Source organism: Hyla sarda, chromosome 2, assembly GCF_029499605.1.
Source record: "Hyla sarda isolate aHylSar1 chromosome 2, aHylSar1.hap1, whole genome shotgun sequence".
In the NCBI taxonomy this organism is placed as follows: Eukaryota; Metazoa; Chordata; class Amphibia; order Anura; family Hylidae; genus Hyla; species Hyla sarda.
The window spans coordinates 276,831,793-276,845,375 of NC_079190.1; the positions used below are offsets into that span (position 1 = coordinate 276,831,793).

The 13,583-nt window shown below is 47.2% G+C and overlaps 1 protein-coding gene across 1 annotated transcript in view; it reads left to right on the forward strand.

Annotated features, from left to right (window-relative positions):
* LOC130356125 (uncharacterized) overlaps positions 1 to 13,583 on the forward strand; it is an 88,751-nt gene that overhangs the window by 7,654 nt on the left and 67,514 nt on the right. The window contains exon 2 of the mRNA XM_056557191.1: positions 3,984 to 4,065. Coding sequence (XP_056413166.1) covers positions 4,051 to 4,065 — 15 coding nt within the window. The 5' untranslated portion in view covers positions 3,984 to 4,050. The remainder of the gene's footprint in view (positions 1 to 3,983; positions 4,066 to 13,583) is intronic.

Sequence of the window (13,583 nt, forward strand, 5' to 3'; positions counted from 1 at the left end):
CCTCCAGAGGTTTCAAAACTACAACTCCCAGCAAGCCCGGGCAGCCATCGGCTGTCCGGGCTTGCTGGGAGTTGTAGTTTTGAAACCTCCGGAGGTCCACAGGTTGAAGACCACTGCGGCCTTCAACATGCGGACCTCCAGAGGTTTCAAAACTACAACTCCCAGCAAGCCCGGGCAGCCATCGGCTGTCCGGGCTTGCTGGGAGTTGTAGTTTTGAAACCTCCGGAGGTCCGCAGGTTGAAGACCACTGCGGCCTTCAACATCATCCAGCCCCCCTCACCCCCTTTAGTTCTGAGTACTCACCTCCGCTCGGCGCTGGTCCGGTCCTGCAGGGCTGTCCGGTAAGGAGGTGGTCCGGTGAGGAGGTGGTCCGGGCTGCTATCTTCACCGGGGGCGCCTCTTCTCCGCGCTTCCGGCCCGGAATAGAGCCGTTGCCTTGACAACGACGTATCTACGTGACTATTCTGAGGCCGGGCCCGAAGCGCTTAGAAGAGGCCTCCCCGGTGAAGATAGCAGCCCGGACCACCTCCTCACCGGACCACCTCCTTACCGGACAGCCCTGCAGGACCGGACCAGCGCCGAGCGGAGGTGAGTACTCAGAACTAAAGGGGGTGAGAGGGGGCTGGATGATGTTGAAGGCCGCAGTGGTCTTCAACCTGCGGACCTCCGGAGGTTTCAAAACTACAACTCCCAGCAAGCCCGGACAGCCGATGGCTGCCCTGGCTTGCTGGGAGTTGTAGTTTTGAAACCTCTGGAAGTCCGCAGGTTGAAGACCACTGCGGGTGGGGGAGTTCACTCGAGTATAAGCCGAGGGGGGTGTTTTCAGCACGAAAAATCGTGCTGAAAAACTCGGCTTATACTCGAGTATATACGGTATCTTTTTTTTTTAATATATATACTTTTTTTTTTTGCAATGTTATAGTCCCCATAGCAGATGTCCGCTATAAGCAACGGGTCTCAGCTACCGTCAGCCGCCGGGACCGACCCGATATGAGGGGTCACCCCTGTGTCCTTAACCTGTTAAGGACCCATGACGTACTGGTACGTCATGAGTCCACTCCCGTTCTATAACGCGGGGCCATGGCAGGTTGTTAGAGACCGGGACCCGTGGCTAATAGTGCACGGCATTGATCGCGGTGCCTTGCACTATTAACTCTTTAGACGCGACGTTCAAAGTTGATCGCCGCGTCTAAAGTGAAACTAAAACGTTGCTGGTTAGCTCAGGGAGCTGTTCGGGATCACCGCAGCAAAATCACGGCATCCCGTACAGCTTACAGGACAGCCGGAGGGTCCCTACCTGCCTCAATGCTGTCCAATCGCCGAATGACTGCTCAGTGCCAGGCATGAGCAGTCAAGCGTCAGAATCATTGATCAGTGGTTTCCTATGAGAAACCACTGATCAATGTAAAAGATCAGTATGTGCAGTGTCATAGCCTCCTATGGGAGCTATAACACTGCAAAAAATAAAAGTGCCAAAAAAAAGTGAATAAAGATCATTTAAAGGAGATATCTGGTGCTCACTTTTCTTACTGTGTCCGTTCCGGGCTGCAAAATAAAAGAAAACAAACTTTCTCTTACCTGCCTACCCTCCCCCGTTGCTCCGGTACAGGTGTTCGTTCCCTGGGCTGTATTCTTCTTACTTCCTGTTAGCCCGGCACGTCACACGGAGCTTCAGCCTATCACCGACCGCAGCGATGTCCCGCCTCGGCCAGTGATAGGCTCAAGCTCCGTGTGATGTGCCGGGCTAACAGGAAGTAAGAAGAATACAGCCCGGGGACCAAACACCTGTACCGGGGGAGCGTAGGCAGGCAAGAGAAAGCTTATTTTCTTCTTTTTTTTTTTTTGCAGCCCGGAACGGATACAATAAGAAAAGTGAGCACCGGACATCTTCTTTAACCCGTTCCCTAATAAAAGTTTGAATCACCCCCCTTTTCCCATAAAAAAAAAACTGTGTGAATAAAAATAAACATATATGTGATATCGCGGTACTGGACCGGGCCCCAGATATGCCCCACAGGACACAGACATGGACGGTGCCCTTCATCCGGACACTGTGGAGGTTAGTGACTGGGGTGCCCCTGCTCTCCAACAACCCGGGGCCCCTGCACAGCCGCTGTCCCCTGGGGCCATGAGTGACAGGGGACATTCTTCCTCCCAGAGCCTGCCATCTATATTTGGGAGCCCACCCTCACCACGCCGCTCAGTTAGCCCTCCCCTGACAGTCCCTGACCTGGGTGATGCCCACCTGGCCAGACATGGCTCCGCTTCCCAGGGGCTGTCCGGCTCTCCCCTGCACTCCAGACCGTGCCTCCTGATACAGGGGCAAGTTCTCCAACCGGATGGTGACACCTCAGGCCCCCAATTGCCTTTGGGACTCTCTAATATGGGGCCTGCTATCCATCCTAGTGGGTACTCTGTTCAGATGACCTCCATTTGACCTCCACTTTGCCTCCGCCGGCGCAAGCAGTCGCCCTGTTAAGAGGCCACCCTGAACTACAGGCCTTATTGGCTTTGCTCCCTACTAAATCTGAAATGTCAGCTATGGCCTCGGATCTGAAATTTTCATGGCGCCAAGACTTACAGCCAGTTAAAAAAGATGTGACTGACCTGCAGGGGAGGGTGAAAGTTCTGGAGGACTTCCAGGGGACTGCTTTGATCACCCTCAGAGAAATGCAGACTGCTATTAATGCTCAGACCTCCACTCATCATGCCCTTGCTGACCATCTAGATGATGTGGAGAATAGAAGCCGCAGGAAAAATGTGCGTATACGCGGCTTACCGGAGGCAACCATAGCCCAAGACCTTTTGCCCACAGTGACAGGGATTTTTAATATGATCTTGGGTCGCCCATCGGACACTGCTATAGAAATTGAAAGGGTATATAGAGCACTGCGGGCACCCAGCACTGACCCAGCTCGCCCCCGTGACGTGATCTGCCGAATTCACCGCTATACGCTAAAAGAACAGATTATGCAGAAAGTACGTCAGAGGGGGGACATGGACTTTGACGGTGCAACTTTACAACTGTATCCTGACTTGTCCAGATGCACCTTGCGACAATGGGCTCTCCTGCGCCCGCTTCTTGGACTACTCCAGGACCGTCATATCCCTTACAGATGGGGCTTCCCGTTTGCCCTGCATGTCACTATGGGAGAGGCCTCTGCGTCCCTGCGCCACCCTGGGGACCTTCCTTCCTTCCTCTCTGCTCTGGGACTCCCTCCTTTGGCGCTCCCTGATTGGGTAGCATACCTCAAAGACCCGTATGCTGCTCCACCGAGCCCTAGGGCCTCTCAGAGATCTAATGCCGGCCGACCCCTGCCAGGAGGCCCCCTCCCGCAGAGGCAGAGGTGACCTCCCCCTGGATCGCTAGCTGGGGATGTGGAGTCTTAATCTTATGTGGTGCCTTGTTGGATATTACTGTAGTTATATGCAGTTAGGACTTGACTGTAGTCTCCATGCTTATGACCTGTAGATAAGCGGTGTTCCCCCCCACACCCCCCCCCACTTCCCCCCTCCCCTTCTCCTTCCCCTTTCCCCTCACTTCCCCCCCCCTCACCTGCCCCGCCCCCTCCTCACATCACACCTCCCCCCCTTGCCCGCCTGTACTTCCTCTCGTTTCTACTCACTATAGCTTTAGCACTGTTCCATATAGGATCCCTTAGCACCAATTCTTGTATATGTATGTACCACTCCCCTTACTTTTTCTCATGAGTGGCTTCGTTAACAGCCGCTCCACATGCTTTATCTTAGCCGTGTTGGACAGACTCACCCTGCCCTTTAGTTTATAGACCCTTGTTTCTTGTAGTGTAGTGTCGACCGGTTATTACACCGGACTGGCAGTTGTTGTGTGCTGCCGCTAGAGACCACTCGCAAGTTATCTTGCTTTATTCTTGTTACATTTTTCTCAGTTAGTGCTTGTTGTACTTATTTTTCTTTTTCCTTCCCTCCCCCCTCTTCCCTTGTTCTCTCTCTCCCTATTCTAGGTGTCCGCTGACCCTGCCTCACCACTGAGAATCTGCGCCTCCAGACTTGGACCCAGGTACCAACACGATGGCGGATCTAAAGGTAACCTCTCTAAATGTTCAGGGGTTTAATGTTCCAGAGAAGAGGTCACAAATTTTATATCACCTACACAAACAGAAGGCGGAAATTCTTTGTCTGCAGGAGACTCATTTCAAAACCGGCCATACTCCTGACTGTCTCAGTCGCTACTTTCCCACGTGGGCTCACAGCATGAACCCTGAGTCTCGTTCAAAAGGGGTCTCTATAGGCTTTCACCGTACTCTCCCCTTCCGCATTTTGGAGGTGAAGGCTGACCCCGAGGCTCGGTTCCTCTTTGTTAAAGGTTCGCTTTTAGACCAGGTGGTGACGGTGGCAACTGTCTACACTCCGAACAGCTCCCAAGTCCCCTTCCTGTTGAAGACCCTGGAGGACTTGGCCTCCTTCACCCAAGGACTGTTAATTCTGGGGGGTGACCTTAATTTGCCTCTCCAGTCATTGTTGGACTCGTCACTCTGCCATCCCTTATAGACAATTGAGCAGGCTGAGTTCGCTCCTCCATTCCATGCAAATGTGTGACGTGTGGCGCCTCCAACATGCGCATGACAGGGACTACACGCACTACTCCTCTTCTCATGACTCGTATAGTAGATTGGACTACCTCTTCATACCCCATTTCTATTTGAACAGACTTTCCTCCACTCAAATTGGAAATTTGTTTATGTCTGACCATGCCCCGGTCTACTGCACATTGCACATGCCATCGCTCAACAAACCACAATTCAACTGGCGGCTCAATGAGTCGCTACTCTTGGAATCTGTTTGTCTGAACTTCAGATTGCGATAGTGAATTTCCAGTCTGACCACGCCTCGGACGACACGCCGTTGCCAATACAATGGTAGACACTTAAGTGCGTGCTGCGGGGAGTTCTGATTGGCCATGGTGCCCGTCTGAAGAGAGCGAAGTCAGACAAATTGAGAGGTCTCTTTGAGAAATTGCATTCCCTAGAAGTCTCACACAAGAGGTCCCAACAGGAATCCTCTTTACGTGATTTGATCAAAACACGTCATGATATTTGCACATTACTGAATGACAAATTTAAATACTACAAACAGCAATGTTCCAAGTCGTTCTATGAATGGGGAAATAAGCCAGGGAGGTATCTAGCCAGAGCCCTACGTGACAGATGAGCAGCCCTTTACATCCCCTCGATTTCCTCGCCGGGGACAGGGAGGACCTATCTGACTGACGAGATCTTGGCAGCGTTTGAACGTTACTATACGGACTTGTATAATTTATTGCCCCGGACGGGGGGCCCCCTCTCTCCCACTCCCCCGCTCTCCCTTGCTGACTTTATGGCCCAGACTGCTTTACCCAGACTGCCCGATGAGGATGTTGAGGCGTTGGAGGCTCCGTTCACGGAGGTGGAGCTGTCGGAAGCTATAGCTGCATTGCCTATGGGCAAGAGCCCGGGCCCTGATGGGTTTACCGCTAAATTCATCAAAACACGTAAAAGTGGATTGTTGCCCCTCCTCTGTGGTGCCTTCAACGCCATCTCCCCTAGTTCGGGTTTCCCTCCTGAATCCCTGAGTGCGCACATCACTGTGATTCCCAAGGAGGGACCCCAACCTTTGCGCCAGCTACCGCCCGATTTCGTTACTGAACGTTGACACCAAACTCTTCGCTAAGTTGCTGGCGGATCGTTTAACACGTGTTCTTGGCCCCCTAGTCCACCCGGATCAGTCTGGTTTCATTAAATCTAGGGAGACACGCGACAACACTGTTCGAGCTTTCTCCATTATTCACCAAGCCAAATTGAACAAACAATCCCTGATGCTCCTGTCCCTTGATGCCGAAAAGGCATTTGATCGGGTGGACTGGGGGTTTCTGAGAGCTTCGTTAGAGCAAATAGGCTTGGTTTCCACTATGCTGGGGAGGGTGATGGCGCTTTACAGAGACCCGCAGGCTAGGGTGTGAGTCAATGGATCCCTTTCCGCTCCAGTCCCGATCCGGAATGGCACGAGGCAGGGGTGCCCTCTCTCCCCCCTGCTTTATGTTCTCTGCATGGAACACTTGTTAATTGCTCAAAATTGATATTTTGGGTTTCCGTCAGGGGGAGGAGAGCCACCTTTGTTCGGCCTTTTCGGACGACCTGCTCCTCTATGTGTCCTCGTCCCACCACTTCCCTTCCGGCTATCTCGAGAGTCATCCAACAATACTCCTACTTTAGCAACCATAAGGTTAACCTCTCTAAAAGTGTGGCCCTTAATGTCACTCTCTCGGGTACAGAAGTTGATCAGCTTAAACGGGATCATCCTTTCCGCTGGAATCCTACATCCATTAAGTACCTAGGAGTTCAGGTCCCCTCCAACCTTGACGATTGTTTCCGTCTTAATTTTCAGCCCCTGCTGACGACAATTGACACTGACCTCACGAGATGGGCTGCTGGTGCTTTCTCGTGGTTGGGGAGGACAAACATCCTCAAAATGAACGTTTTACCCAGACTCTTGTATCTCTTTCAAACGGTTCCAATCACTCTCCCTTTTTCCTTTTTCAAGAGACTGAATGGAATGTTTAGGAAATTTATATGGGCAGGCGGGCAGTCGAGGATTGCCAGACAGATCATGGGGAGGCGAAAGGGGGAGGGGAGCTTGGCTGTCCCAGACTGTAGGGCCTACTATGTCGCTGCTGCACTGACACGCTTTCTTGACCTTCTACATGGGGGAGTTTCTAAGAGGTGGGTGGGTGTAGAGAGGCCTAACATGACCCTGACGACTGTCCAGCTTCCTTGGTTGGCCACGCCGGCCCCTCGGCCGACTTTACCCTGGGTCTCTAGAGAACTGACGAATATGTTCAGAAGGTATGTTCAGGGTTCGGGACTGATTGAGCCTCATGGCCCCCTGACCCCTGTTCTGGATAACCCCTCTCTTCCCACCTGGAGTGGGTGGCTCGTCCTTTCTCGGGAGAGTGGGCACCCCACTGCTCACACTTGCTGACTTCCTGGATGGCATGCAGCTGAAACCTTACCATGAGATTGTCCCTGCCCATTTGCACACGCCTCTTCCACACATGCAATACATGCAGTTGACCCATTTTATTCATTCCAAAGGTCGAGACCTCTCCTTGGCCAGACCCTTACTGTCCTTTGAGAAGATGTGCACTTCCAATTCCCCCCTCCCCCCCCCCCCCCCCCCGATCAAACCAGTTTCACAGATTTATGGCCTACTTCGTGATGTGGCAGCGCAAACCCCTCCTCGTTTTGTGGGGGCGTGGGAATCGGAACTGCAGATCACCATCTCACCGACTGACTGGTCAGCCACGTTCACCATGTGTCTTCGGTTGTCGATATCCTGTAAAGCCCAAGAGACCAATTATAAGTTGTTGTCAAGGTGGTACCGAGTTCCTTCACTCTTGCACAAGATGTTCCCGACTGTCCCTGACCAATGCTGGAGGTGTGGGAGTACTGGGGGCACGATGTCACACATATGGTGGTCCTGCCCCGCCCTGACAGACTTTTGGCGGTGGTACTGGATCGTATATCCCTGCAGAACGGCCCCAATTCACTCCTGTTGTCAGTACTGCCGATTTCCAGACGATTTCCCTCCAGGGCTCTGGCAAATTTTCTCCTAATGGCGGCTAGGACAGTGATCCCCAGACATTGGAGAGACCCCACCCCACCGTCCATTTCAGAATGGTACAAAGAGGTCTTATTCCTTTGTCGTATGGAGGAACTTATGGCGGATTCCTCCGGTAGACAGGAGAAATATTTGAAGGTTTGGCAGCCCTGGCTGGATTTTGTTGACTCCCCTCTTTTTAGAACGACTGACATCTCCTCTTCTTAGTGGACCTCTTCTCTGTTTCCCCCTGTTCATTTGTTTATCTAGCTGATTGGGTGATATTGGTGCGGACTCTGGAGGCTGCGATATTCGTTCTGTACCTCACTTTTGGAGGGGGCAGGATCACCGGAATAGTAAGTACCTGTTCATTAGTTCACTAGCTTCCCTCCTCCCTTCCTTTTTTCCTATGCTCCATCCCTCCCCCCATATGCTCCTTCCTTCCCACCTCTTTCCTTTCTACTTTTCTGGAGTTCTTTTTTGTTATGTTTGTCCCTACTCCATAATTCTTCAATTGCCAGAATTCTCATTTAGTAACATTGCTATGGCTATTGATAGGTAGCGAACGGTCTCATTCAGATATATGTACCTTTCCCATACGATTGCATTGTGATATGAGTATTAATGCCTTGGTTTCTAGGATAATGCCATTTTTTTCATTGACTCTGTACTTGCTTTCTTGTACCTGCTGTTGTCTTGTGGAGTGATTTCCTGTTCAATTTTTTTTCAATAAAATTTTTTCATGAGAAAAAAAAAAAAGTAAATAAGGTTAACTGAGATACTCTCACACCCAGAGAGTGGTATACAAATAGGTAATATATCAAAGTTCCTTAGTCCTCAATTCACCATCTAGTACAAGTACTGATGCATGATGGATATTTGGAAATGATGCAGTGAATAATTGAATGCTAATATTTATGAAAAATTTTATGAACAATAATACAATACTTGAAATAATAAATTCACAAACTGCAGGGCCCAACGGTTGTGTAAAAACTTGTGCTGCCCCTCTTATACACACACATGCAAACGGCTATCTAAATTAAATACGCCTTTTAAAACCAAAATACACTGCGTTGATGCTCCGACCTGTGTTGATCTTATGTTTTATGCAATAAAACTGGTGTATAGCCTGTATGGGTTACAACTAGAGATGAGCGAACTTTCAGTAAAGTTGCTGACTTTAGCCTGCTTAAATTAGTTCAGCTTTCAGGTGCTCCGGTGGGCTGGAGACTCTCTCCTAGGACTGTATCCACCTTTTCCAGCCCACCGGAGCACCTGAAAGCTGAGCTAATTTATGCAGGCTAAAGTCAGAAACTGCCGTGCCGAGAAGTTTGTGACAAATCGAATCACTGTAACTTCGCTCATCTCTAGTTGCAACATATACATTCTTACATGTATAAAAATAATAATGATATCTTTTATATTTTAGTTATTTGCAATTCCTGTAAGAAAGTGCATATGCAACAATGAAAAAAATTCTCTAGTTATTAAATGCAAATCCTGCAAAGTAAAAGTGTAATTCAAGAGGAATTTACTCGAGTAATTCCTTTTGAATTCTCCGCTCCAAATTAATGCACATCTTCTCTGCCCATTGACTTTAATGTTATTTCCGCTGTCCTGTTCACACTGCGGAAATTCCGCTAGCAGAATTCCGACTCTGAATTCCTTTCCGCTTGAAGAAAGAACATGTTCATTCTTCAATTTGAATCCGTGAGCAGAATCCAATAGAAGTCAATGGTAAAAAAAACTTCTGCCCGACATCGTTTTCAAGCGGAATTCAGAAAAGTTGTATTAAATAACCTCCTCCTTCATTCCTTTTCATTTCCGCATGGAAATTCCGCTTGAAGACAGAAGGCAACAATTTCCTGACCGAAATTATTCCTCTTGAATTCCTCAGTGTGAACGCACCCTTAGAGAAACTGCAATGTTCATACACAATGGTCACAGGTCCCAGAGAGGAGAATGTGCAATGTTCATGCAAAATGATCACAAATCCTGGAAGAGAAGATATGCAATACTCCTATACATGTGGCAATCAATAAATAGTTTGTCAATTTTATGCCTTTCTCAGAACAGTCCAGCTGTTGTTCCTGTGGAAACAAATGCCACTCACCACTCCCGCTAACACAGCCATCAGCGCCCGGTCTCTGGGGTACGTTGTTCCAATCTCCCTGCTGGAGGTGGCGATGGAAGCACAATTTTTCATTTTTGCACTTTCGTTTTTTTCTCCTCACCTTCTAATAGGCATAATGCTTTCAATTTTCTATTTACAGACCACTATGAGGCTAAGTTTCCACTTGGTTATTTTTCTGGCAGTTTTTGGAAAACTGCCGCTGCAGTTTTTGAACCAAAGTCAGAATTGGATCCATAAGGGAGGAGAAGTGTAAGTCCTTCCTTTATACACTGCTCAAAAAAAATAAAAAATTATGGGAACACTTAAAAAACACAATGTAACTCCAAGTCAATCTCACTTCTGTGAAATCACACTGTCCACTCAGGAAGCAACACTGATTGACAATCAATTTCACATGCTGTTGTGCAAATGGAACAGACAACAGGTGGAAATTATAGGCAATTAGCAAGACACCCTTAATAAAGGAGTAGTTCTCCAGGTGGTGACCACAGACCACTTATCAGATCCTATGCTTCCTGGCTGATGTTTTGGTCACTTTTGAATGTTGGTGGTGCTTTCACTCTAGTGGTAGCATGAGATGGAGTCTACAACCCACACAAGTGGCTCAGGTAGTGCAGCTCATCCAGGATGGCACATCAATGCGAGCTGTGGTAAGAAGGTTTGTTGTGTCTGTCAGTGTAGTGTCCAGAGCATGCAGGCGCAGTACATCAGGATACATGGAGGAGTCCGTAGGAGGGCAACAACCCAGCAGCAGAACCGCTACGTACGCCTTTGTGCGAGGAAAGAAATGGTGTGGGGTTGCATTTCTTTGGGGGGAGGCACAGCCCTCCATGTGCTTGCCAGAGGTAGCCTGACTGCCATTAGATACTGAGATGAGATCCGCAGACTCCTTGTGAGACCATATTCTGGTACGATTAGCCCTGTGTTCCTACTAATGCAAGGCAAGACAATGCTAGACCTCATGTGGCTGGAGTGTGTCAGCAGTTCCTGGAAGAGGAAGGCATTGATGCTATGGACTGGCCCGCCCATTCCCCAGACCTGAATCCGATTGAGCACATCTGGGACATCATGTATTGCTCCATCCACCAACGCTACATTGCACCACAGACTGTCCAGGAGTTGGTGGATGCTTTAGTCCAGGTCTGGGAGGACATCCCTCAGGAGACCATCCACCACCTCATCAGGAGCATGCCCAGGCGTTGTAGGGAGGTCATATGGGCACGTGGAGGCCACACACTACTGAGCCTCATTTTGACTTGTTTTAAGGACATTACATCAAAGTTGGATCAGCCTGTGGTGTGGTTTTCAACTTTGATTTTGAGTGTGACTCCATATCCAGACCTCCATAGGTTGATAAATTTGATTTCCATTGATGATTTTTGTGTGATTTTGTTGTCAGCACATTCAACTATGTAAAGATGAAAGTATTTCATACGATTAGTTCATTCATTCAGATCTAGGATGTGTTATCTTAGTGTTCCCTTTATTTTTTTGAGCAGTGTATGTCCTATTCCTTTTGAATACACTTCTGGCTTTGGCTCAAAAATTGAAGTGGCAGGTTTCCAAAAAAACTGCCAGAAAAAAACAAGTGGAATCTTAGCCTAAGGCTAAGTTTTCACTTGTTTTTTTTTCTGGCAGTTTTTGGAAAACTGCCACAGCAGTTTTTGCGCCAAAGTCAGCAGTGGATCCATAAGGGAGGAGAAGGTAAAGTCCTTCCTTTATGTGTCCTATTACTTTTGAATACATTTCTGGCTTTGGCTCAAAAACTGCAGTGGCAGTATACCAAAAACTGCCAGAAAAAAACAAGTGGAGACTTAGCCTAAGGCTTGTTTTTTACGCCACCAATAGTAATGTCTAATGACATCACTCATTTTACCACAAAAGCTACTTTGAAACAAAAACAAATATTTGTGAGGCAAAATTAAAAAAACAAACCAAAATATTTTGTAACTTTTGTGGTCTTCCGTTTCTACCCAGTGCAAGATCCAGATAGGATTTACTACATAAGATCAGATAAGATTTACTACATAAAATACATACTCATAATGCAATGCGTTTCAGGGTATAAAGAAAGCCACCTTCAGGCATAATAATAAAGTACAAACAATTTATATTTATACATACATATGTAATAGATTCCCCTCCCCAAGTCTCTTCTCCAGGTCGTGCCAAAGCAGCAACTTCCGGTTGGCAAGGGTCATGTGATCCTACGTTACACAAAACATGATCAAGGGGTGGGGGGGAAGGGAGTATAAAAAAATAATGACATATTATTAAATAATAATATTAATAATAATAATATTATTATTATTAACCGCTTAAGGGCCACAGGTTTTTATGCTTCACTTTCTAAAAATCATAACGCTTTCAATTTTGCACCTACAGACTCATATGAAGGCTGATTTTTTGTGCCACCAATTGCATTTTGTAATTACATTAATCAGTTCACCACTAAATTTACGGTGAACCCAGAAAAAAAAATATTTGTGGGGCAAAATTAGGGGAAAAAAACGCCATTTTGTAACTTTTGGGGGCTTCTGATTCTATGCAGTGCACTTTTCGTAAAAATGACACCTTATCTTTATTCTGTAGGTCCATATGGTTACAATGATACCCGAATTATATAGGTTTTCTTTATTTTATTACTTTAAAAAAATGATAACTACATGCACCAAAATTAGCATGTTTAAAATTGTCCTTTTCTGACCCCTATAACTTTTTAACTTTTCGGTATACGGGGCTGTTTGAGAGCTCATTTTTTGCGCCGTGATCTGAAGTCTTTATCGGTACCATGATTGTTTTGATCAGACTTTTTGATCACTTTTTATACATTGTTTTAGGGTATACAAAGTGACCAAAAATCCACAATTTTGGACTTTGGAATTTTTTTTACATATACGCTATTGACCATGCGGTTCAATGAACCTTATATTTTTGTAGTTCGGACATTTAAGCATGCGGCGATACCACATATGTTTATTTTTATATATTTGTATATGGAATTTTGGAAAAGGGGGGGTTATAGTTTTGCAACAGCTGGAGGCACACTGGTTTGTAAACACTAGCATACACACACATAACAGGGACTACAACTCCCAGCATGTGTCATTCAGGAGCCCCCCCCCCCTCCTTCACACATAGAAATCATCCCCAGTCCGAGATTTATTCCCCTGCAGTCTACACATCCCCAGCCCGTGCTCCTTGTTATCCTCCCCTTCCCATAACACTCTTATCTTCTCTGTCTTCTTTCAGTGCAGACCTGCGTCCTCAGAAGACAGAGCAGGGGGAGGGGAGAGGAGGAGCGATGTAGGAGCTTCTTGTTCTCATGCACACCTGCATCCTCCAGGAAGGGGAGATGAAGGGGCGTGGCCTCTCTCTGTCATGCAGTTCTGAAAGAACAGAGAAAAAAAAAGCTATGACATCTTGTCCACAGCCTAATCCTAACCTGTTGACAACAGTCAGAGATCCAACACAGAACTACAGAACTTCCTGGCCCACAAACAGGTAAGAAAAAAAGACACATGCTACACAAACATATAATACATGTCAATTGCAAAAAACATGAACATTAAAAGAAGATGCAATATGGCCAAAAATCTTAACCACGGGAGTACCCCTTTAAATATTACCTACACGTTAGCAGCTGTATTCTTGCCAGAATACCTGGAACTTTCACAGCTCTTTTTAACTCCTTAACCCCTTAAGGACGCAGAGTTTTTCAGTTTTTACATTTAAATTCTTTCCACAGCACCTTCTAAAAATGATAACGCTTTACATTTTGCACATAAAATTCCATATGATGGCTTATGTTTTGCGCCTCCAATTCTACTTT